Source organism: Camponotus floridanus, unplaced genomic scaffold (assembly GCF_003227725.1).
Source record: "Camponotus floridanus strain SB8 unplaced genomic scaffold, Cflo_v7.5 scaffold85, whole genome shotgun sequence".
Lineage (NCBI taxonomy): Eukaryota > Metazoa > Arthropoda > Insecta > Hymenoptera > Formicidae > Camponotus > Camponotus floridanus.
Window position 1 is genome coordinate 385,493 of NW_020229855.1, and position 27,959 is coordinate 413,451.

The 27,959-nt window shown below is 31.9% G+C and overlaps 2 protein-coding genes and 1 pseudogene across 2 annotated transcripts in view; 1 reads left to right on the plus strand and 2 right to left on the minus strand.

Moving 5' to 3' along the window:
- The window catches only part of LOC105251729 (probable multidrug resistance-associated protein lethal(2)03659), a 469,824-nt gene that overhangs the window by 239,018 nt on the left and 202,847 nt on the right, over positions 1 to 27,959 (plus strand). Inside the window, exon 3 of the mRNA XM_025414600.1 lies at positions 26,875 to 27,076. The gene's annotated coding sequence lies outside the window, so the exon portion shown is untranslated. The remainder of the gene's footprint in view (positions 1 to 26,874; positions 27,077 to 27,959) is intronic.
- Positions 4,349 to 12,531, minus strand: LOC112639729. The gene is made up of 7 exons (XM_025414606.1): positions 12,330 to 12,531; positions 11,644 to 11,686; positions 8,910 to 9,087; positions 7,976 to 8,146; positions 7,118 to 7,180; positions 6,787 to 7,011; positions 4,349 to 4,500 (listed from the first exon to the last, which is right to left on the minus strand). Exons 2-7 carry the CDS (start codon positions 11,671 to 11,673, stop codon positions 4,349 to 4,351), a joined length of 819 nt encoding a protein of 272 aa, XP_025270391.1. The 5' UTR covers positions 11,674 to 11,686; positions 12,330 to 12,531.
- On the minus strand, positions 16,292 to 18,080 carry LOC112639730 (annotated as a pseudogene).

Below are 27,959 nucleotides of genomic sequence, written 5' to 3' on the forward strand. Positions count from 1 at the left end.
CTCTACATCTATCAAACTGAACCTTCTCCTCTCGAAAAATTCCTCCCTCTCCCTCTCACATCCCGAAAGTGCCTTTCCCCTTCCCGTTCTTTCTCTCATCTCCTCCCCAGCATCTTCTCGCTATATCGCTTCCCTTTCCTTCTCTTAATCTATCCTCAAACTCCCATGCTCTCATTGCTGTTCTAACCCTCAATTTATCCCTCTGTAATTCCTCCCTTACTAGGTACCATGGAGTTCTTCCTTCTACTCCCAACATCCACCTCAAATATTTCTCTTCCAACTTTTCCAATTCTTCTCTCTCCTTCCATTCCCATATCTCCACCCCATATCCCATTACCGTCCAAATCAACCTATCAAACAACCACAATCTCCTTCCTCAGTCCCTTCCAAATCTTCTCTTCCCAATCTCCCATATCTGTCCCATGATCGCTGACGCTTTCCTCCTTCTTTCTCTAATCTGCACCTCTTGCCCTCCATTCTTTTGGAGCACATATCCCAGATACTTATACTCTTTTACTTCCTCAATTATTTTTCCTTTCCACCTCCAGTCTTTTTTAACTTCCCTTCCTCCTCCTCTTCTAAACCTCATTATTTTCGTTTTCCCTGTATTCAGCTCCAACCTTTTTCTATTCCAAAAAACCTCCAACCTCTCCATTATACTCCTCATTTCCTCTGCATTTTCCGCCAACAGCACCATATCGTCTGCATACGAAAGCATGTAAATCCTTCCTTTCCCCAACTTAACTGCCCCCCACTTTACCCTTCCCATCTCCTCCTCTATATCCGCCAATAACAAATTAAACAGAATCGGGCTCAGCGGATAACCCTGCCTCACTCCCTTTGCCGTCCAAAAACTCTCGCCCACTTCCTTCCCTATTCTCATCCTACTCCTCGTCTCTCTGACCACCTGCTTTGCCCTTACCGTCAACCCCTCCCTAATCCCTAGCTCTCTCATTATCCCTATCAACACCTCCCTATCCACCGAATCACACGTCGCTTTCATATCTACAAACAACGCGACTAGTTTCCCTCTTTCTGTCCTAACTGCCTGTTTATCAAAAAATTCAGCGTATAGATATTGTCCACAGTCCCCATCCCTTTTCTAAACCTTGTCTGGTTATGTGATATCAACCCCTTCCCTTCTATCTTTTCCCTTATCCTCTCCGCCAGCATTGCAGCATACAGTTTATACGCTGTAGACATCAGTGTCACTCCTCTGTATTCCTCCACTCTCTCTCCCTCACCTTTTTTAACTATCGGTACTATTACCCCTTCCTTCCATTCTTCTGGCCATCCTTCTCCCCTCCATATCCTGTTACAAAATTCCCTTATCCAATCCTCTAACTCCTCCCCCCCCATTTCCATACCTCCTCCCTATTTCCATACCTCCCCTGGTATCCCTACTAGTTCCCACGCCTTCCCATCCCTCAACTTCCTAATTACTTTTCTAAGTTCCTCTCTTCCTATCTCCTCTTCCTCTTCTCTCGCCTCTACTCCACCTTTTCCTTTTACCACCCTAACTTCTACTCCTCCCAACAATCTCATAAAATATTCCTTCCACTCTTCCATCTCAATATTCTCATTCACCCTTTTCCCTCCTTTCCTTTCCCTATTCACTATTTCCCACACCTCGTGTTCTCTTCTCACTTCTTTTATTTTCCTTTCCCACTCCTCGTTCCACTCTCTCTTTTTCTTCTCACATATCTCCCTATATTCCTTCCTCCTCCTTCTGTACTCCTCTTCACCCTCCCCTCTCTTCCTCCATTCCTTTAGTTTCATTCTAATCTTCCTTTTCATTTCCTTGCAATCCCCATCACCCCACCTTTCTCCACTTCCTCTAATGTCTCTTTCATCCTTTCCTCCATCTCCCTCCATTGTTCCTCCAAACTACAATTCCCTATTTCTATTTTACTCAATCTTTGCTTAAACTCTTTCCTGCCTTCCTCGTCTCAAACTCCTCTCCATTCCCTCTTTCCCTTCCTCTTTCTAATCTTCCTGTCTCTTCTATCCTCAATCCATACCTCTACCGGATGATAGTCTGAATCTACCTTATCATCTAACCTCATACTCTCTATCCTTTCCCTTACCTCCCCCTATCGCATAGTCTATTTATATATTTATATACCAAATTCCCTTTCCCCCCTGTAAAGGAGTACTCTCCTTTCTCATCTCCTCTTGTACACCCGTTTTGTATACCCCACCCATTCTCTTCCACAAACTTAATTAACTTTCTCCCTTCTCCGTTAATTCTCCCATCCTTCGACCTTCTTATTCTTACTCCCCCTCTTCTCTCTCACAATCTCCCACCTCCTTCCCTGTTCTCGCATTAAAGTCTCCTCCCTATTAATATCATTTCCTTCTCCCTTTTGTCTACTCATTCTTCCAAGCTGTTTCTCGTTACTTCCACTCCCTTGCTCACATACACTCCAATTATCCTCCATCTTTCTGACCTCTTCTTATCTCCCCCACTACCACACCATCATCCTCCACATTAATTTCCTTTCCTTTTTCTATCAAATCCCTTCTTATACCCATTAACATCCCCCCTTCTCCTCTTCTCTTTCCTTGTTGTCCCTTGCATTCCCTATTTATACCTCTCAGGTAGCTTCCTCCTTATTTTGCTCCAACCTTTCTCCTCCACCCATGTTTCCATTAACATCATGACATTCCATTCTTTCAATCTCTTCCAGAAATCCTTATCCTTATTCCCCATCCCCGCTACATTCCAAAAGACTATCTTCCACCCCTTACTTCCTTTCCCCTTCTCCTTCCCTCTCTCTCTCTTTCTCTCCACCTCCACCTCCCTCTCTATCTTCTTTCTTCCCTGCTCTCCCCCTTGACTTCCTCCATTTCCTTATCCCAGATCTTTCCTCTCCCGTCCACCAACACCTCCTCTGTCTCATCACATCTCCACCATTGCTCATCTATTCTAATAACCCCATACCCCATACCTTTCTTCCTTTTCTCATTTCCTCCCTCGCTATCTCCTCCAACCTTCACCTCATTTTTCTCTTCTTCCACGTCCAATCCTCTAAAATTCTCTCTTTTCTCCTTCTTAAATTCTTCTTCATCTGCATAACTTTTCTTTTTTGTGCTTCATTTCCTAGTCTTACCCAGACCAATTCCCTCTCCTTGTCCTTGTTCCCTCCCAATCTTTTCACTTCCTCTATCTCCGCTCTCACTTCTATCCTCTCAAATATTTCTTCCACCGCCTCCCTTCTTCTTCCTCCCTTCACCTCTAACCCTCTTATTATTATGTTCCTTTTCCTATCCGCTCTCTCCTTTAATTCCATCTTCCTCTCTATGTCCTTTACCCTTTCATTAATTTTTTTCTCTTCCCTTATCCTCCCTTGTCCCCTCTTCACCCCCTTCCCCCCTTTTTCCTCCGTCTCCAACTCTTTGACCTTCTTCTCCAACCTTTTAATGATTTTCATTATCTCCATCCTCTCCTCCTTCCATCTCATAACCTGCTCCTTCATATCTCTTCTCATCCCCTCCATCTCCTCCCTCAGCCCTCTACCCTGTTCTTTAATCACCTCCATCACTCCCTCCATAGTTTTTTTGACCTCATCTCTCCATCCATTCATTATCTCTTCCATCTCTCCTCTCTATCATTTTAACTCCTCCTCCCTTTCCTCCTTTCTTTCTGCCTCTCGCGATCTCGCTGTCTTCCTACACTTCCTAAAAATATCATCCTCTTCTCTTTCCCTACTCATTCATCCCTCCCTTTTCTTTTCACCAAATCCTCCAAATTCCCTGCACTAGCACATCTATCTCTTCCCCCCCCCCACTTTTCCCTATCTCTGTTGCCTTTCTCCCATCCATCCTGTTCTCTATGCTTATCTTCCTTACTACCGACTTAGATTTTAGATTTTAACCGAGTTATCTATATTCTATATCCTCGTCCGCCTATCCCGCTATACCGCTGCCTATCTACCTACTTCGTAATCCGTGCCTGTCACAGTTCACACTCTCTTCTCGCCTCTTTATCTATTTCCTTCCTCTTTTCCCTTTATCCTTTCGTTAACCTTTTGCCTTCACTCCCTTCACACACTCCACTCTTACTCTCTCACATTCTCCCACCTTCTCCACCTCTCAAAATACCACCAGAAACTGCCTTTATCTCACCACAAAAGCTACGTGTACTCTCTATAGCACCGGAAGCGGAAGTCCACTATATAAACTAAAATAAAAAAATATTAAATAATTATTGATAAGTTCTGTTAGTAAATTCTAAGGTTTATCACACGACGAATTTCTCAGGTACGTTGCTGCTGACAATAAGTTTCAAAATTCAATTGATTTTTAAGATCTGCCAAATCTTCATACAGTTTCTGCACCGTTTCTCTCACAGTAACTTCTCGTGTGTATAATTAAGCAGTATCAACATTATTCTCTCCATGTTTTTTATTATCGGTTCTTTGACTCTTCTAAGCCATTTTTGGATTGCTTCTTCGCACTCTTTGTTACTAGAGTTCGGAATACTTTTTTTGACAGAACCTGTAATAAATATAAACGAGATAAAAAGTATTTAGAAAATTGTAAATAGATTTTATATTTATTTCAAATAATGTACACATTGTTAAAAACATTCTTTAATTTATTTTTTATATTTATAATATTATTTGTTAATATATTAATATGTTATTTATTTTATATTTATATTTTATAGTTATTTATTTTACATTCATATCCTTTGTTATGTTTTATATTATTTCATATTTTATATTTATTTCTCGATTCTGTGTTTTATATATACCTATGTTTTGATCATTCCTTAGTATAATTTTTATTTTTTTGATAATTATAATTAATTTAAACTTAATTATTAAATAAGTTAAATAAAAATTATTAAATAAATTATATAAGAATAAAGAGCCTAATATTTTTAAGAATATAATTAAAAAAAAGTTATTTAAAAAAAATTTTTTTTAAATATAATTAAATATATATATATATATATATATATATATATATATGATATATGATATATATATATATGTATATAAAGTATATATAGTAATAATGTATAGTAGTAATGTATATGAAGTATATAGTAATTATACTTTATATATATATATATATATCCCAGTAAGCAAAAAATTATTACCACAACGTTATTATAATGATATTCACTAACATAGTAATGTTGTCAAGTATGTAGTTTTTAACATTGTATGCAACATCATTATGAACAAACTTTGACACCAATTTAGAGGTTTAGGTAATGTTGAAATAACATTTTCTATGACGTTACAAGTAATATTGCATTAATGTTGTTTTAACATTCTGATAATATTTTTCATAAAATTAAATCAATAATAAAATAACATTATTATCAACATCTACATAACTTAATATTAATATCACAGTAATATTAATTCTAATATTAATTTAATTGATTTTTATTATTTTATAAATATTATATATAACATGTTTTCAATAATTTTTCAATATTAATAGAATGTCTAAATATATATTGTATTTTTGTATTTCTAAATATTATTTTTATCGTTTAATAAGGAATAATAATACAAATATATATACATATAAAGTACAAAAAAATATTTTTTTATTTCTATGTAATTAAATACAAAATTATTAATTAAATACAAAAAATGTATTATAAAATTAGGTACTTTTTCGATACCTCAAAATACAAAAAAAATACTGAGAAACAAAAAAAAATAAAAAATATATTAAACTAAAAAAAATATTCAAAAACATAAGAAAATATTAACAAAATATATAAAATGTAATAAAATATTATAAATCTAATAAATATATCTAATAAATATTATAAACTTATATTTGCTTCATTGCAGTGAAATCAAATTATTAATTATATTTATCTCATTGCACTTCTTTGAAGGCTACTTTAAATATAATAATATAAAATATAATTTAAATTAAATATTTTAATTCTATATTTATATCTTATAATTATAAGATTTCTTCTCACTTTTCTTTTCCTGGAAAATAAAATTCAATTAGTGAAAAACTTATAATAATCCAATTTTAGTTTATGTAATATATGTAATGTATTTGTAAGAATATTTGAAGTAATTAATTAACACTCTGTGTTAATTAATTACTTCAAATATTTTATTAACACAACTATTAACATAACTATTTTTTTATTAACACAATTGTTAAGAAAAATGATAATGTCTGGATTCAACATACTTTCTTTCTTTTGCTTACGGACGTTTGCAAAACGAAACCACTCCATCACCAATTATTCGAAATCTTTTTCCGTACTTCGGGGAAATGTTGCCTTAAACGCTTCTGGAATAAGAAAAACTTTTATGTTATATATGTAGCATAAAATTCTATAGGCTTTTCTCAATATATCCCATCCGTTAATTGTAAAAAAATTAGAAATATAAAAAACAATTACAGATTCTGATACCACAACCAATATGTAATATAAATTTATTTACTTTTTATACTTAGCATAATATGAGTATCTCCTATCTTGAAATTATTTTTCTGTCCCGTCCACGAACACATACAGGCCAAATTATCATTAAATGTAGCTAAAGCTCTTCTAACAAAGTCTTTTTCATTTTTCCCACCAATTTGTAATATTTTATTCACCTAAAAAATGTTTAAAATTAAAACTATGTTTATATAAAATTTTTTGATAAACGAATTTACTTACTACTTGCATAAAAGCTTCTTGATCATCTTTTAATATATCATCAAAATCAAGAAGATTCTGAATAGAAGTTAAGGGAAATTTTTGTTTTATTTTATCATCCTTTAGCATATAATATTCTTTGCCATATTGTTCACTATTTATTTTAGCTAAAATCAATTTTGTGGTTTCTTTAATTTCTGAAAGTGATTGCTCTTGTAATGATTGCGTTTCCCTTATATTTGTTATTTCAGTTTCAATATTGTTCAGTATCGTTTTCAAGTCTTGTGTAAAATCTAAGTCTGTATTAGTATTTTCATTGTAGATTGTAATTGGTATATTATCAATGTTATATTCTGTTAAGATATTATCTGAAAAATATAGATATTTTTAGAGAGATAAACATTATTTAAAAAATTAAATATATAAATGTTTCTATTAAAGATGTTTTTTTACATAAGTCGCTATTTTTATTACCATTAATATCTTGTGAATTATTTAATTTAGAATTTTCATTGTCCTTATTCGTGTGTGTTGAAACTAAAAATAAAAAATATTTATTTTAAACAGGTAAATTTTTTTTAGTATATTCAACTGTGAAAGATAACATTTTAAGTGCAATAGTTAAATTCATGGGACAATAATATAATAGTATGGCGGCCAATTCGGCCAATATGAAAAGCCTTAAATTCAACTCTTATCTGAAATAAAACATTTTCTGCAATACATATATATAATTTACGCTAATTATAATAATAGAAAAAATTTTGACCGTATATCGCTTAAATGTGAAAAACTAAATTATTATTTTATGTAGATTTAATTATTTCCACGTAAAAATATAGCAGCAATTTTTATTAATTTTACAAATTTTGTTGTTTTTAATTTTGTTTTATATCCTATTTTATTTTATTTCTAATTATAAATTTTCACTTATGAAATTTTTTTAGAAAATAAATCTAGATTAATATTACTAAACACATTTACATTTATTATTAATAAATTATTGTATATAATAAATATTTTAAAAATTTCTATATATTGTCTTTTTTCAAATAAAGTAAAATTCAACAGAAGTTTTTTTTAGAAGACAAAACTTAATTCAAGATTTAATTTAATTTAAAATATATACACAATTAAGGGTTGTAAACTCTCTTGAAAAAAATAATCTATTTATCAACATAATTTCGATCAAAAAATATAGAATAATCATATAATTTTAAAATTCGTGAAACGTTAAGATTAAATTTGTACAAGCAGTAAAACAAGTAATTCATATTTCTGAAAATGGAAATATGTTTGTACAAAAAAGACTTAAAAATTAACCTGCAATACCTGATTTATGTGATTCCTTGGATGATAACAATCTCGGAGGATTAGGAAAACTGACATAGTCGTCATATTTATTATTTTTTATTTTTCTTTTCCCCATTCTTGATTCAGCCTCCTCAGATTCCGATGTAGCTACAATCTGTTTCTCTGCCTCTAAGGCTGATTCATAAGTATCTAATAATAAAAAAGAATTATAAATTACAAAATTCATAAAATAATGTGCATATTTGGTATTAAATAATGATGCTATATACATATAAATAATTTCCATTATATACATATAGAGGTAAATATAAATTCATATGAATGCTATATGAAGTGTCATAAAAGTCAGAAACAGATTTTTGATAAGACAACTGGCAATTTTTATTAAAAAGAAAAAACTATATGTTTCGACCAATAATCGTGGTCCTCCTCAGGAATACATTAATTATATAAACAGTTATGTATAAATTGTCAAAGCTCATTTAAAAATATATGCGCTGGAATAGACGCGTCTAAATCACAGGCTAGTTAATAATAAAAAATTTTATTAACTGGCTTATGATTTAGACGTGCTTTCTAACATATCTTTTTAGCACATATATTTTTAAATGAGCTTCGACAATTTATACATAACTGTTTATATAATAATTAATGTATTCCTGAGGAGGACCATGATTGTTGGTCGAAATGTGTAGTTTTTTCTTTTTAATAAAAATTGCCAGTTATGTCGTCTTATAAAAAATTTGTTTTGTTTTGTTATTTACTGGCGACATATAATATTTTAATTTTTTATATATATCTTAAATTATAAATTATAAAATCTATTATAATACAAGTATATAAACATTTCTTTTCATTAGCATGACAATTAATAAAATAATATTAGTGTCATAAACATGTACATACAATACTTTCCTGACTTTGTCAAGCATAATAATTTAATTTTACTTACCATGTTTACTAAAGATCTGACATTTATATTTCATAAAATTGTCTTTAACGGACATTTCTTTCACAATTGCGGTTCTAATGTTTTTCATTCCTGTAGGCCAATAACAATGATGTGGTTCATCCAACCAAATTACGGGAACCACCGAAAAGTCTAAATCGTCAAATTGTACAACTGCATACTAAAAAAAAAAAGATAACATTAGATTACCGAAATATATATTTGTTTTTTACTTATTTAATATGTATAATTATTTTTTAATAAAAGAAAGTTTGTTGCATATTTTGCGTAAATCTCTCTCTTAGGCAGTTTCACAAACACAGTTGCACCAGACCTACTCTGATTTCTTATATTGTGCGGTGAATTCTTCAGAGACACAGAGTTCATCGCGTGTACTTCTTAGATTATCAATAGCAGCATTTTATATTACAAATAATCGAATTTTCACGGTAATAATCCAAAGATTAAATTCATCATCTTAACTACTGAGTAATGTGATATATAAATCATAGTCAATTAAAAAAAAGAATAAGAACAATCAACAAATACTAAATTTATATTAAATAATAGTTGTATTATATTGTAACAAGTAATTAATTTCAATTTACAAATCAGTCTGTGTGTAATATCGACACGAAACAATCATTTATTTTGAAAGCTTTCCTTAATATATCGTCAGCAGATGTGATATGTTCTTCATCAGTCATTTCAACAGAACCACACCAAAATATAGTACTTTCCATCGGATTATCAAAATAGGGTGTTATTTTATAATTTTTATATTTAATATAAAATATATTATCAATCCGTAAAATATCAATTATTTTTATAGGTTGATTATTTTGTAAAATAAAATTACAGTTGGGTTCTTTAACTTCCACTCTAAAATTTTTATAATATATAGCTGAAAAACCTTCTGCTGATTTATTGTTTATTAAACGAAGACCATCTTCTTTAATAAAATTTTTTTTTTCTTTATTAAAGGAAAAATATTTATCATATTCGTTTACTCTTTTTATAAATTGCGATTGGTTTATTTGACGTTTTAATCATCATTTTAATTGTATGCATATAATTTTCGAATGGAAAGCAACTGAATTTATCTAATGAGCCAAATGTCTTCACGTCTAATGTTAAATGAATGAGATTGTGAACGTTGTGATTAACAAATTCGTTGCCATATAAATTACCAAATTCGTTTACAAAATACATTAATAATTCGTTAGCATAATCAATATATTTTTCTAATAAGTCTTGACAAACCAAAATTCTAATTGCACAATGTAGAGAAAGAAAATGAAGAAAGTATTGGTTTCTTAAAAATGGTTTCATTAGCCATGGACCATAATATAATAAAAACGTTCTCAATTCAACAGCTTTCCATTTATCATATTCCGTTATTAATCTAGGCTTTCTGGAAAATTCACGGGGAGTTGATTTATATATTAATTTTATTCTTTTATTTATAGCATCAATATCTTCTTTGAACAGACGGACTTCTTTATTTCCTTTCAGCCAAAATCCCAATAAACGTTTCATTATGCCTAATAATACCAGATGCATATAATCCAATGGAACACTTGTAATAAAATCAATTTCTAAATCACATAAAATAGATGTGTCTTTGTGAAAATCTTCATCACTTTGAGAATAGAATTCTTCATTAGTTCTTAATTTTGAATTCAATTCAGGAAAAGTCATTCTATTCTTTTGAAATGATCCTTCAGCGTAACATTTAGGGCAACTTGCATAAGAATTAAAATTTTTTACATAATACGAATGATTTTGCAGGAGCATCACAGAGAATTTTACTAATTCTTATTTTCACTATTTTATCATATAAACATAAACCTTCGTTTTGCAAAATCTTCATTTCTTCAACAAATCTTAATAGAAAGATGTTAGAGTTGTTTGGTTTAGTTTCTCCGTGATAAACACCTATTGGAAATGGTTTAAGTTTCTCCAATTCATCGATTTTTATCAAAATAGGCCAAAATTGGCTACCACTACTTTTCGTGAGAGGAAGTCCATCAATATTTACTGATATATTAACTTCATTACCTTTAAAATCGTTCTGAATTAATTTTAATAGCAATTTTGATTTTAATCCAAAGTGATAATACTTTCCAGGAGATAAATTTACTATTTTATTGTTTATATTTTTTGTTTTAAAAAGAGTCCGTGCATCTGAAGGTAATAAATTTAATTTTAAGTCTGATTTTATTATTTTTAATAAATCGCTAATAGCTGTTTGTGCGATATGATGTCTAATTGCCCAACATCTGAGATGATCTTTAAAGATCTCAAGTGATGATTTGGAATCACAAGATGCAAATAATGCATCAGATAAATTACTTGAAATTTGACTAATTTCTAATAAATTTTGAGATAAACTATTATATGTTGGTTGTTCTACTGAACATAAGGATGCTGATGAAACTTCTTGTATTTCTTTTCTTTGAGTGTAATTTTTACTTGGACGATTTTCTTTTGATATATCTTTAGCATTTACTTTAATATTTTGTTTTATAACTCTCTTTAAATAGTTTTCGGTATGACATCTTTTATAGAACTAAAAATAAATATTTAAATTTATAAAATTTTATTTTAGCTTTTATCTGTTAATTTATAACGTAATTATTAAAATAACGTAATTGTTATAACGTAATTATTAAAAAGTTTGGACTCAGTTTGTGAAAACATTTTAATGTAGAAGTTTTTTATAAATTATATTTACCTTATGTGATGAACAACTTGGTTTATCCATTTTCGATTGACCTCTATAATCAATAAAAGACAAGTACAAATTAATAGAAAAAATCACAGACAATCATATATAATTAATATAATTAATATAATTATTAATATAATTAATATAATTATTAATATAATTAATATAATTATTTCGTTTTGTAAAATTAAATTTTATGACATTGTTTAGAAAAAAATGTGTAAATGTTATAGAAATCAGTATGTATATGAATATTAATGTGAGTATTGCTTTTATTATAATCTCTATCTGCTCTCATCTCTCTCTCTCTTTCTCTCTCTCTCTCTCTCCCTCTCTCTCTCTCTCTCTCTCTCCCTCTCTCTCTCTCTTTCAAACACATACACACTAACAAATTTTGAATTTATAATCATACGTGCACATGTATCCAATTTCCTTAACATTCTATAAGTCTATAAGTCTTATACGCAGTTTCAAAGGCAAACAGAAAAACATTCTACAACACAGAATGTTTTCTCTGTTTGCCTTTGAAATAACTGATAACGTAGAAATGTTTTATGATTGACTAGGACAATTCTACAATAGAACTTAACGCGAAACTTAACACGAATAAGCTGATTTTATAGAACTTTCACTGAAAAATTCGAGAACGAATATTTAGACATATTTAATTTTTAGCCATAAAAATAACTTACAAGATATTATAACACACTTTCCTCTTCTTTCGATATTATAACACACTTTCCTCTTCTTTCGCAGCAATAACTTGCAAAAACACTGTATAATTTACTTATTGCGAAATCGATTATAAGAGCACGTGGCACGATGGCAGACGACACAAGTGTTCCGAAGAACAAAAGAATAAATCACGCATACGCAATAGAGCGTATACGCATATCCCACCGAATGTTCCTTCTCAGTAACGTATTAGGTGTCGTCAGGCCCGTTACGAAAAAGAAATTAATATATATTATGAAAAAAATAGTCTAAAGATATGTATGAAATAAATAATACGACGTTTAATAACAATGCGAACGAACTTGTAACTAAATGTTATATTTTTATTTATAATAAACATATTAATAACATATAAAAAACATTTTGACTAATGTTTCTAAAATATTTTATTAATATTTTAAGAGAGATGTTATTAAATAACATTTTTAAAATATTTATAAAACATAAATTAAAATACTTTGTAAATGTTATTAATATGTTTATTAGAATATTTTAAAAATATTTATAAAACATTATATCATAATGTTTAGAAAATTTATATAAAATCAACATTTTAGAATGTTGATCAAATGTTTCTTGCTTACTGGGATATATATATATATATATATATATATATATATATATAAAGTATAATTACTATATATATATATATATATATATATATATATATAGTATATTTAATTTAAAATATATACTGTATTAACTCTAGCAAAAAAGCATTTATTATATTAGAAACCAAAGATTTATTAAAAGAAATCAATTACAAGTAATTTGATAATCTACGAAGGGAGAATAATTTTAATAAAAGCGTTCAGTAAAAGATAATCTAAAAAACTATTTACCAATTATCAAATCTGCTAATTTTAATTTGTTGAATGCTTTTTTGAACTGCCTCCCTAATCAGCTGTAGGTTGTTGCAAGATCATTTGTGATTAACATCTTCAAAGCCCGTTGTATATAACTATACCGAACATCCACCAATTTTTGAAAGCCTATTCATCTATAAAATTCAAAACAAAAATAATACATTGACTGAAATTTCATTAATTAATAAAGTACATATAGTAACACTGCAATGTAAAAATATAACATATATTTGAGAATAACAAACATTTATAAAAAATTACCGCAACGTTAAAATTTTTGTCATCATTTAAATATTCATCGACGCGGATAACTTCTTCTTTGTTTTGTATTGGAAATGAAAAAAATTTTGAAAAATAAAGATGCTTCTTGCTCCCGATGAGTCACTTTTCCATCGTTTGTAAGCAAACGATTAATAGACGTAGTTAACTCGTAAAGAGTATCTGTACTGTGTACCACATGCTTGCTTTCAGCATGTTTTGTTGACGAATGATTTCTTTAAAATAACTTTCTCTGAAAAAAGAATTTCATACAAATTTATTAATAAATTGTCGAACATGTAATTACAATAATAAATTCATTATTTTATAATAAGATTAATAAATTTACCGAAAATAATTGTAATTTATTTTATTTTAAATATATGTTACTGGCAATCACCGAATTTACCCATTGTCTTAATTTTTTAACCAATACGATGCGAGATAAGCTTAAATGTCTACAACATATTCTGGGTATTTATTTCGGCTACTGAGCGTTGAAAAACACAACGTGTTGTGACCAAAATAAATATCCGCGTTGCACAGCAACGCTATTTAAGCTATTTATATCACGTCGTAGTTAAAAAATTCAGGCAATGGGCAAATTCGGAGTGGATATAATTTGACCACGTTCGAAACGGCCACGTTCGGAACGGCCACGTTCGGAACGGCCACGTTCGGAACGGCCACGTTCGGAACGGCCACGTTCGAAACGGCCACATTCGTAATGGCCACTCGTTCATAATGGCCACGTTCGGAACGGCCACGTTCGGATTTCGAACGTGATCAAATTTATCCGTGGCCATTTCGAACGTGGCCATTTCGGACGCTCGCGCAAATTCGGCAATTGTAAGTAACATATACATACGACACTTGTGTTTTAAATGTACTGGACAACATTTACATTCTGTCATAAATGTTTCCAGTTGGTTATTGTCAGTCAGAGATTCATTATCTATAAAATATGTAAAAAATACGTTATAAGCTTTTATATTTTATAAAAAGTTGAATAATAATTCTATATTATGAAAAACAATTTACCATTAGATTGTAATAAATTTGTTTTTCATTTCGTAAATTAAAGTCAATAGCTTCATCATTCTTTTTTTTTTGTAATTGTTTTTGTAAAAATACTGGTATCTGGAAGAAAAGACGATTAAGGACCAAATAGTTAAATGTGTTTTTTGAAGTATAAATTATTTACTACTATTCTATTTTATCCCTAAAAACTTTTTTTAAAAAGGTAAATTTTTAGGACTTGTCACACTTTTTTATACTATTTTATTATTTAAACTTGAAATAAATATAGTTTTTATTTCTCAGGAATTTTATACTTTTTCTTATGATAGAGAGAATTATATTTTTTTAACATAATTGTTCAACAAACCAAGTTATAGATAAATGCATGTATTATTGTATTATGTGAGTTTTTTGCATACTCAATAATGATTTAAATACGTATGTACTAATAATTTATTAAATGTACTAATAATTTATTAGATTGTTAATTTTGAACCCTATCTGTCTTAGTATATATACTCTTAAATCATTGGTATGTATGCAAGATAATTCGCATAATATAATAATACAAGCATTTATCTATAACTTGCTTTTTTAAAAAATGTAATAAAAATATTAAATAATTATCTGAGCTTAAAAAATACTTAAAAAGTAGACTTAATTTTTAAAAACCAGTTAGTAATATAATATAGAATGTAGATTCTTTTTACAAACACGAAATATAAATATGTTATTAAATATAAAAAAATGCATACAAACCATTTGTTAAACGTGGAGGAGTCGGCAATTTATTCAGCACATTATTATTATCGTCTGATGACGATAGATTGTTCTCTTCAAATGAAGAGCCATATGTTTTTTTCGCTCACATTTATACTCGCAGCAAGATACACACAACTTGTATACACGCATTCTATCTGAATAAATCAGTTCTTTTTTTTACTCACAATTCGCTCACCATTTATTACCCAGAATCCGATGAGTTTATCCGCGATCTAATCTCCGGAAAATCGGAACGTTACAAATATAATGAAATAATGGAATGTGGTATAATAGAGCTCCAGGTCCACATAAAAAACCTAACGCACCATTGGTGATACCTCATGGGTGATGTGGAAAATCGCACTATTTTTCTTAATTTCATATTTTAAATATATAAAAAAATTAATTATATTTAATATATTATAAAACGTGTGTGTATATATATGTAACATATATATATATATATATATATATATATATATATATATATATATACAGGGTGTCCCTGAGCATGTGCTCACTCATTTGAAAAAAAGTAGAGCGCAGTAAATTAAATAAAGAAATCCTATTATATGTAACGATTTTTGTAATAACAATCGAAATATTAATTATTGAAATCGGACGAATGAGAGAAGCGCTCGAGCGCTCGAGCTATAGCACGGCCCACCGTGTCAGACATTGCCTGCCGGCACGCGGCGGGAGGAGGGACAGCGCGCCAAACAATGCCAGAAATGAGACGCGAGATGCGAGTCTTGACGCGATGCAATGAAACGTGAGAATGGCGATAGCGGTAACCACGGGTAGCGGCGCGCTGTCCCTCCTCCCGCTGCGTGCCGGCAGGCAATGTCTGACACGGTGGGCCGTGCTATAGCTCGAGCGCTCGAGCGCTTCTCTCATTCGTCCGATTTCAATAATTAATATTTCGATTGTTATTACAAAAATCGTTACATATAACAGGATTTCTTTATTTAATTTACTGCGCTCTACCTTTTTACAAATGAGTGAGCACATGCTCAGGGACACCCTGTATATTATAAATATATTATACGTTTATGCATATACATATTTATATATATTTGTAACAAAAATATAAAACATAAAGAAAAGCTGTGAAAGAGAAACATTGAAAGCGATATCGAAGAGCGAGGCTCGCTCAGCAGCGTTCCGCGTCGCGCGTCGCCCGTCGTTTTCGTTGCTTGTTTAGTAAAAAGGAGACAGAAAACTGTATTCTGTCCTTTTCTTTTAGCCGAAGTTCGCCGAAGCGCCGAGCTCACACGTACGCTTACGCACACATCTCCGTTACCCTCTCCACTACGCGTGGCATGTTGCTTGCGGAGATAATCTTGAATCCCTGATCTGATGGCCCCCTTCAAGCCATACAACTTTGGAAACATTTTCCTCAAAAACGTTTCGTTTTCGAGATATTTGATCGTTTCCAGACTTTTCTAATACCCTGTATATACAGGGTGTTTCAGACTACCCGTACCACCCATTTAAAAACTAGAGAAGTAGTTATTTCAAAAAGGTAAAAACATTTTCTCTAAATCGGGTGCGCTCTATCGAATAGTGATATTTTCAACATCTGGTTCCGGTGGGAAATAGGCGATTTTGATCGGAAGTGCATTTTTTTAATGGAACCCCCTATTTTTCATTACATATTCTTACAGCTTACCTCGAGAGCTTTCGAAAACATTATAATAAATTATTTTTCCAAGAAGTCCTTTTCGAATTATAAGACTTGAAATCATTTCTTAATTTTATATAAACCATAAAATATCTTGTAAAATATTCATTTTTCGATTATCTTACTTTAATACTGTTATGTACAAAATAATGAGAGGAATCAATTGGTGTAAGAAAAACATACAGTTGTTTTTAAGAAAAAATAAATGGAATTTAATTTTTCCATTAATTCTATAAAATTATCATTTTTACCAGCACTTGAAGTATTTTGTGTAATCTTATTGAAAAACTCTTTCCATTTTTCTATAGTTAAGACAAGATCTGATAACTGTATTTAATCAAAATCATATTGAATAAGCTTATATCCATTTGGATGTTTGAAAAGTGGCCATTCCTCAAATACATTATTTAATTTTTTATCAATGATTTCATTAATATTGCATATCGATATTCAAATGTTTTAGACCATTTTTCTAAAACAATCTCCCAAGGTGTTTGGTTAATTTTTAATCATGCCAAGCTTTTTTTAACATCTTCATTGGAAACTGAAGACATGATAATTACAGATTTGTTTACAAAATTTTATTTATTAAATTACCTACCATCATCATTAGAGGAGTTACTCATATCGTCAATTATACTTTCATGTGTAAATCTTTTTTGTAATTTTGATATGGCATATCTTCTGTTGCGCCAACAAGACCACAGTTTATCTTTCGCAGCTATCGACTTTTTATTTTTAGTATCAATTTTTCTTTTTGCTTCTATAAAATAAGTGCCTTTAGCTTCTGAAGGAAATGTTTTGACAATTCGTTCTGAATAGTCTCAGCTATTTTATTTGTTAGATTAGAAAAAAAGTTATAAAAAGTTTATAAAAGAACAATAAATCATGCAAATAAAATAATATTTTATAATATTTTATAAAAAATAATTTATAATAACAATATTTGAAGCATACGTAATATTATTGTCTTTCAAATATCCGACAATTATGTTACACAACTTATTCCTCATAGAATTATTAAGTTTCTTAGTTTTAGAAACTTGTAAAATTATTCTTCCTATTTGTGATTGTTGCAATAAATCATTAATGCTAGGCATTGTGTCTAATATAAACATATCTTTCGAACAAAAAGCATTTTATCTATATAATATTCCTCCTTCTTCATTAATTATAGAATTACTTGTGCCTTGCATCGTATTCTCTAAGTTCTGCTCATTAGTTTTGTTAACATTTTTGTTCTGTAGAATAAGTAACAAATAAAAATTGAAGAAAAAACAGAGTAATATTAGAAAATATGTTGATAATACAGAAGGATTTTATGTTTAAATAAAGTTATGAAATACTATAGGGATAAATTTTAAACAATTTTATAAGAAAAAAAAATAAATTTTGTCAAATAAATCAGAATAAAACAACAGAGTTAATAAAATATTATTAATCTTTAACATTAACAACTTATATTGGTTTCTATATCAGATGTATTTGCTTCTATTTCATTTTTGGAAAAATTTGTTTTGCAATAAGACATAAATTTTATGCGTGGACCTATTTCTGGAATTAGTTCAGCGATTAATTTTAGATCTAATTGTTCCATAAGTTCTATCGTTTTCTTCAGTTAAAATATAGAAAGAATTGATGTGTATAAATTTGTCGATTCAAAAATAAAAAACTTTTAGAATATTTAAAACACATAAGGTGGTATTCATATTGTGTTCTTATAATTAAGATCGTCGTAAATATTAGAATATTAATAAAGCTTTTCTATTAACAATATCTTAACAATTGTGTAAAATAATTTAAGATTGAACTATGAATATTGTTTATAGAGTAAAATGTTTTTAAGGTTAGATTAGGTTTTATTACAGACAGAAGATTAAGATATCATGATAAAATGTTACTTGCACAATTCATTTTGGATGTTATGATATTGTAAAAGATTTTTTAATAAAGCACATTTTTCGAATAAAGAGTCGCAATGTTACATAATTGTAAATTAACAAACAAATTGTGAACTCTATACATTTTTAATACTGGCCGTGTGCATTGACACGTGGTTTTCGTAATATTTATCAGTTTACTTACTTTTGAAAAACATCAGCGTAAGCACCTATATCCAAATTGATCAAAATATTTTTCACCTCCATCTCAGATAAGAAGCACTGCTTAGCTTACAATTAATGTGTATAATAAGACCACAACTTCATGCAGTTACGTTCTTCAGTAACTACGTATTTTACGTTCTTCAGTAACTAACGTATATTCTATTTTTTAATGGCTCCTACAGCAAAGCTATGTTGTGCACGTACAGATCTCATGTACGGGATTCTCGATTGTTGCCCGGTCCCGGTAGCACACGCACACAAGCGCGATCGCGTACATGTACGGCGCAGAACGTACTGCGCAGTACTGCGTGCTGGCATCTCTGCTGCAGGCTTTTGTTAACAAAAAAGTGTGACAATGCGTAACAAAAGACAACGCTCGCATATACTAAAGGCCATTGCACACGACTTCCGTAACCATAACGTAATAATTCGGCAATCCATACGCCGAATCAAGTAACGCGATTGTTCGAATCCTTACGTTACGGTTACGATTATGGTTACGGAAGGTGTGTGCAATGTACATATTAGTAAGATGCATTTCAAAATTTAGGAAATTTAGGAAACTTAGTGCAAATTAAATATTATTTCTTTCTCTAATGAATATATATGAATTTTATTAAAGAATACATTTCCTAAAATGTACTAAATATATATTTTTGTATTTTTAAGTCATTGTCTGTTATATTTCGGATTTTATAAACATAAATTTTAGTAAATATTTATTAAATTCTTATTTTTAAAATTAAAATTTCCTGGTACTGCATTTTATAAACTTGTTTATTACATTTCAAAAAATCCTGAACTTTAATTAAGTGAATTTGGCTTATATTGGAGTAAATATTTCAACAAAAACCATTTTCTAATTTTTATACCGTAGTTTGCTATAATTAAAGAAAACGTTCTAAACTTAAATATATTATTTACTCAAATTAAATAATTATTATTTTAGTAAATAGATTTATTGAAAATAAGGAAACTTTTTTCCCAGTGAATTATATATGAATTGATACGGTCGATCCAAATAACTGACATCTGTATATCGATCAATTTATTATAATTGTAGTCAATAATCTCTCATGTGATAAAAAGTTTGACACAGGAAATAAAACTTACCCTGTATATATATAAATTTTTATTGTAAGAAAATATTAATATATTTTTTCATGCAAAAAATCAAATCGTATAATTTTTATAAACAAATGTGTGTTTTATAAACTATACGATTTGATTTTTTACATGGAAAAATATATCGATATTTCAATATATCAATATATCAATATTTTCTTACAATCGATAAATGTATAATATACATATATTTATCAGTTATAAAAAATATATAGTGTAAAAAACTGTAAGCAAAAAACATTTAACATTCTCGCACGCATTGAGATATCGAGAAGCGAGTCGCCTACCGCGCCGCCTCTTCGTTGCTAGCTTGGTAAGAAGACGAAGACAGAAAGCTGTACTCTATCCTTTTCTATTGTCCGAAGCTAGCCGAAGCGCCGAGTTTACACGTACACAGTTTTCGCTCGTGTGTGTCACCTTCTCCACCTTCCCCTCTCTCGGTTGTCGATTGCCAGTGGTTATCCAATCTGGCATTACTAACACAAGAAGAGAGCCACTACGTGATTCTCTGATTACATGCGTATGAGCACTGCTCATAAAAGGAAAAAAATATACTATAGATCAGTGCTCGGAATTAGTTGCCCTTTTCAAGCTGATATCTGAGTCGACGCCTATGATCCCTTCATTACTGTCCGAGGCTCGCGGCCAAGCCGCCGATCGCGTGCGTAACGCTATGCCCCAAGAACATTCATCAAACCGTTTTGCCAAATTGTCTTTAAAATTTTCTTTGGTAAATAATTTTTCTTTTTATAAATAATTAAATATTAAAATTTTTATTATTATAAATATTATATATATTATTATATAAATTATTATATATATTATTTATGTTACACATAATCTGTTACACATACATATTATACATACATGTATGTTATAATAATATATTTTAAATTTTAAAATATATTATTATAACATAAATATAATTTGGACGAATTATCGAGTATCATCCTAGAAACAATGGACTAACTCGTGTGGTCACGATCAAAACTACTCGATCAATATATAAGCACGCAATTGTTAAGCTGTGCTTCCTCTCTGTGGAAGTTAATAGAAATCAAGCTTCATCTAACTGTGACACCTATCACTCAGTACCTTATAAATAACAAACGATACACTGCGTTAGACATAAGACTATGTAGTAACAGTGTAAGGCTTCTGTAAATGTTGTATGTGTTTTGGAATTATAATTTTGTTATGTAATCAGTGTTCCGCATGGTGGGCGATATGAATTAAGTCTTTCGGATAACTTATCCGAGGCAGGCGATATATTTAGATATTTTCGTGATGTAGCGCATCAGGTATGCACCCCTCACGTGATCGCGGTAATCGTTCGAGCGATGAATCAGCGCTATCGCGCTCTAAATCGATATCGGTGGTGCCATCTTAGTGCGCTTCTTCGAGCTTATCTTATTTCATATCATCTCGCATCCCCTCAAGTACGTAACAATAGACAATTGCGATATGTATGATTCAAGGATCATAGGCCAATCAAAGGATCGCCTGATCCTGCATGCTGATGATTGGCTTTGATGATCGAATGTTCACGAATCGCATTCGAAGCCGTAGACTTTCGCACCCCCGAAAGTCGAAGCCTCTGGCAGCCAGAGATCATTGAGACAAGCATCTGAGCGTACATGTCCGCGACAGTCTTCCAATATATTTATCTAATTAACATAGGATTAGTTGCCGATTATTGCTAATTATTGCATTCCGCAGTGTAAAGGCGGAATCGTGTGTGAAGTTCGGGCATCGTGTATTTAAAAGGAAGGGTCCCATTAGCGCACTGTGCGATAGCGCACGAACCCGATAGCACACGAAAAATTTAATACAATTCCCGATAGCCCACGTCCCGATAACGCACCAACTTTGCACGTGAAGCGAGGGAGACGGGGTGGCTGCGGGAGAGGGGCCGAAGGCCCCTCTTGCACTCTTCCTCCCGTGTGTGTGTGTGTGTGTGTATGTCTTCGCATGCAAAGTTGTGTTTGGTGTGCTATCGCACCGTGCACTAACGGATCCCGCTCTATTTAAAATAACGCAGCCGATCGAGAGAGCCGAAATCAAGTTATCCGTTACAATCGATCGAACATTCTCGATCCGCGTTATTCGTACACGGAATGATGAATCCTTGCCAATTACGCAAGTGAATCGTGACTGGACATTGCTCGGAAATTTAGTACAAGATATCAGTTCTGCTAAATATACAAATTATCATAAATCGTGTGCTCCCTCGTTCTCGCGTGCTCTTTCAATTGCTCTTATTCTCGTACGTTCTCACTTGCTCTTGTAGTGCGCTTTTACTCGCACTCGTTATATATTATTTCCTGCTACATTCGCCGAATGAGCTCTCGCCGTTAATTCATCACTAACGCGTTCTTATAGAAGTGCTTTCGCTCCTGTCGTTAGCAAATTCGCTCGAGCCGTCGAATCGCTCTTATCGTAAGCGCTATCACTCACTCGTATCATTAGCGTTCTTGTTCGTTTAATTGTGCGCGCCTGGCGATCAACTGAGACTCGCTCCCGCGGTAACATTTACACAAATTGTCTAATTGGCATTTTGAGACATCAACTTGCCAAGAAACTGTGTACAAAATTGTGAATTCTTTTTATAAACATTGACTATTTCGTTTGACATTTAAAGAATAAATGTCTTTACGATTGATCATGCGATCTTATCCGTTTTCTATCCGATCCACTGTATCCCTATCGGGATAATTCCAGTCATAGGAACTATCTCGCATAATCCCGCACATATCCTATTTATATTTTTTATACGTGTTTATATTTTTTGTTTATATTTGTTTCACGGTTTCATGTTATATCTTATTTTTATATTTATATATTTGTTTATATTTGCTTTTGTTATAGTTTCAATGTCGCTAAGAGCTATCTGTGTGTGTGTGTATGTTAAATATTTACTTTAGCATATAATTTAACCCAACCTGTCTTTGAAGTGTAGAAAATACCTTGACATATGACACATATTTCACTTCATATTTATATGGTTCATGAGTTTATATAAATTTGCAACTTTCTATGCGAAACCAGATATATTCCACACTTCAGACACGGGTTAGGTTAGGTATATTTTCCGAAAGTGAAATCCCCCTGTAGAGGAGGCGAAACCCACGGTGTCCACATATGTACACGCACCTGCAGGAATGGTGTCCCGCTATGCTTGTGTTGACGCTCACTGACGTCACATTCACACAAGCGAAGCGCGCACGTACGCGAGCCGGGCAGCGGGAGAGAAAGTGGGGGTAGAGTACTGGGGGGCATTCCGATGTTCCGTCCTTCGCGCACGACACAAGAGCGAGAAAGAAAGCACTATAAGACGTGATACCGAGTTAGAGGTGTCCGATAGTCGTTCTCTCGCTCAGCGCTCGAACGAGAGAGTGCGAGCGAAACAGCTATATATTGCACGGGATACCGCGCTGTCTCTATACGCGTCTCGCGCGCTTTAATATCGATATCGATATATTTTTCACTTCTTTTTTTAACGGAGTTAAAATGTCTCTCTCCCGCTTCCCGGCTCGCGTACATGCGCGCTTCGCTTGTGTGAGTTTGACGTCAGTGAGCGTCAACACAAGCATAGCGGGACACCATTCCTGCCAATGCGTGTACTTTGCAAAACAAAGAAAGTTATATACAAACACTTTATAACATGAAATCGCGACGAGCAAATGTAAACAAAAAAATGTAAATACATCAATAGGACATAACGAAAAGATGACATAAAAGTATGAGACTTGAGACTCAAAAGTGCATATCTTAAAAACGAAAGGAGACTGCCGCAAAATTCAAACAACGTATTACTTAGGAATGTATTCTATACAACATATATGAAAAATTTTTCGAGTTCTGTGACCTAAAGTAAATTTTTTACCCTATCTTTAACAGCAGACATATCCGAAAGATATTCGGAGAACAAAGTTCTGAAAGCTGTCCAGAGATCTTTCATGTGTGATGTTAGAGATAGAATTATTATTTTGTATAAATTACTAGATGAAACTGCATATTAGCGATGATCTCATCAATTTTGATAACCTTGACATATATTGTCAAGGACATGTCACCTTGACATATATTGTCAAAGACATGTCACTGATTAATTTGTAAAAAGTGTTAGTCGTCGCTCGTTGTTTATTACAAAGTTATTTACAAAATAAGTTCAATGTTCCCGTGAACTTATTTTGGGTAAATCTGCATAAACTGTACTCTCAACGAGAGATTAGATGTAGAATCAACTTCCCTTCTTGCAAAGTACATGCGTAGATACAGTTGGTTCTAAACTAAATTTATTTTAAATCAAAAATAGGTTTTGAGTTAGGTTATATCTTCCGGAAGTGGCGCCTCCACGTAGGAGAGGTAAAATCCATTGTATCTATACATATGTATACTTTGTAAAATAAAGGAAAATTAATTCTACATTTTATTTTCTTTTGCTGAGAGTGCAGTTTATGCAGATTTATTCAAAATAAGTTCAATGATCCCGTATGAGTACAATTTTTTACATGAAATGAGGTTTATTCTATATTGCTCCCTCTCTCTCTCTCTCTCTCTCTCTCTCTCTCTCTCTCTCTCTCTCATTCTGTTTTCAATATAAAACTATACAATTTATTATTGTATACTTTCATATAGATTTTCAGTATTACACACAAAACGAGATTAACATTACTACTATGCCATCGGTTAGTCATTATCTTTAATTAATTATAACTTTGTTATAAATAACAAGCGACGGCTAAAATCTTTTGAATGTCACTCAGGGACATGTCCTTGATAACATATATCAAGGTCATCAAAAAACAATAAGATCGTCGCTAATATGCAGTTTTACCATTACTATTTTGCATAAATTTATAACGCGGTCGCCTTTCTCAACGCTCCGGATCAGCTCGTCGGATTGTCAGAATTCGAGAGAAGGGGAGAATCGAGGTTGTGCGGACAATGCAGGTGTATGGAAAATAACTTTTTATTTTAATAATTAAATGAAGTATAAATATGAAAGTATGCGAATGAATATGAGAAAATGTTGAAAGTATGCGAATGAATATGAGAAAATGTTGAAAATGTTGTATATGATGTACGATATAATCGCGCGGTGTGCGTTAAGATTTATTTACATGCGTGTTGAACAATACAGCAGGTGCTATACAACTAACAATTATCGCGATAAAGCCGAACAACGCGGTGCGTGTAAGCGGAACACGGAACTTATCTCTACGGCTAGCGGAAGTTATTTGTGTGTATAAGTGGTATCACGTAACAATCGGTACAAGTAACGATCACAGGAGCGCGTAACTTATCTCTAGGCACCGTGTAGTTGACGGGGCTGTGTGTCGGATCAGCTCGGAAGCCGGTAACACCCCGTAAAATCGAATGAAACCTCGACTCGGAATTGGTGACGGTAACCAGGAGACACCCGGTATAACGAGGAACATCTCAATCGGGACTGATAGCAGGTAACCGGAGACATCCAGTTGAATCGAGAAATATCTCGATTGGACGGAAAGCGAGTCTGAGAAATACCTCGGTTTCGGGAGATCTGGTCGAAGCGTTCGGTAAGATCGCAAGACGGGATCTGGTGTTCGTGTGCCGGTCATGGCTACCAGATTGCATACGCTGTGTCCAGCGGCGGCACGATTTGTATTCCCATCACTTTCGCACACTAAGGCATAAATTCTCATCCGTGTACGCTCGACGTTCGGTTATCTTCGGTTTACACAGGAAGATGGATAGATTAGCTTCTGTTCCCTTCTCTCCTGAGAAGTCTATTATATCTTATCTATCTCTCTGAATACAATAACTATGTGATCCTCGAAATCTCGAGCTAGCGAGTTAACGATGCAACATGTGTAACGTTTATTATCACATAATCTTTTCCTAAACCTTTCCCTATTAATTCTTTTTTTTTAACTTTATGTATTGTATAAAAAATGTATAACATTAATAAATAATAATAATTAATAAATAAATTTTATATAAATTTTTACATGAAAAGATAAATGTTATATTACAAAAATAGAGATATAGAAATGAAATATACAGGATATCTCAGACCACCCATACACCCTTTTTAAAATGAAAATAAATGGCTTTTATAAAATATCGCGAACAATTTTTAAGTAAATCGGATATACTCTATCAAATAGTGATATTTTCAACTTCTTATTTCGACTGAAAACACGTCATTCGGATCAAAAGTTGAATTTTTTTAGGGAAACATGGTACTTTTTTAATTACAGATTCGAATTGTACGTGAAAAAATAAAAAAACTTTTGTATCAAACATTTTTTCTGAAAGTGCCTCTGTCAATCTTAAAATTGACTTTGAAAGTAACTGTCATTTTTTTACATTTTCTTTTTAACGGAAGACATCACTACCTCTTGCGGTTTCCGTTGAGCAACAAGATGTACGTCATACATTAATACAAAATAATAATAACAAAATACAATTCTATTAAAATAAATTTAAATACTATTTTATTACAATTATTTTTTTAAATAAAAAAGCGTGCATATTGGTACATAAAAATCAAAAGGAAAATATTATATATGATAATAAGTATCGCACATGTTGCCGTCAATTTCTCAGCTCGAGATTTCATGGATTCAATGAATACAATAGACCTTCTCAAGAGAGAAGGAGATAAAAACTAATCTATCTTTCTCTGTCAAAGGTAACCGAAAGTAACCGAAAGTAGTCGAACGTCGAGCGTACACGGATGAGAGCTTATGCCTAAGGCGCGAAAGTGATGGAAATACAAATCGTGCCGCCGTTGGACGCAGCGTATGCAATCTAGTAGCCTTGGTGCCGGCCAGGCCGACTTATATACCCACTCGATCACATTCCAATGTTCGCCTTCCAAATGGGCCGCTTAGGTAAGGCCAATGTGTGAGAATGAGATAATACGTATGGCCAAGCGATGGAGCGAAGAAGACAGCAAGCGTCAAGTAATGCGTACGAGTGGGGTAGCGTGCGTGCGAGTGATACAGCGAGCAAATGTAAGCGTGGGAGCGAGAGAACGAATGAGCAAGACAGAGCGTCGATAGGAAGGCGATAGAATGAAAAAGAAGCATGCGTGTGTTATATATTGGGTTGAGGAAAAAGTTTTTTCGTATTGTCTCGGTAGATGGCGTCAGAATCGCATAACTCTGTTAATATTAATCGGATCTAGCAATACGTTTAAAAAGTAACATATAGAGAAATTAAAGAAAAAAGTTGTGATATTTATTTACTCAGTCAAAAATTATTAAGTCTTGGAAATGAGTGAAAATAAAGAAGAAATTCGATACATTTTAAATTCAATACATTTTAAAATTTTATTATAAAAAAGGGAAAAAGCGACTCAGGCTGCTAAAAAAATTTGTGATGTTCATGGACATGATGCATTATCAGTACGTGTGGCACAGAACTGGTTCAAGCGTTTTCAATCTGGAAATTTTGATGTCAAAGATGCACCTCGCTCTGGTCGACCAATAACTAAAAAAGTCAATGAAATCATAGAAAAAATTGATCAAGACCGGCACATTAGCAGTCACGATAAGGAACTAAACATCAACCACAAAACAGTTTTAAATCATTTGGAGAAGGCTGGATACAAAAAAACTCGATGTTTGGGTGCCACATGATTTAACAGTAAAAAATTTAATGGATCGAATTTCCATCTGTGAATCGTTGCTAAAACGGAACGAAATGAAACCATTTTTGAAACGGCTCATTATGGGCGATGAAAAATGGATCACGTACGATAATAATGTACGA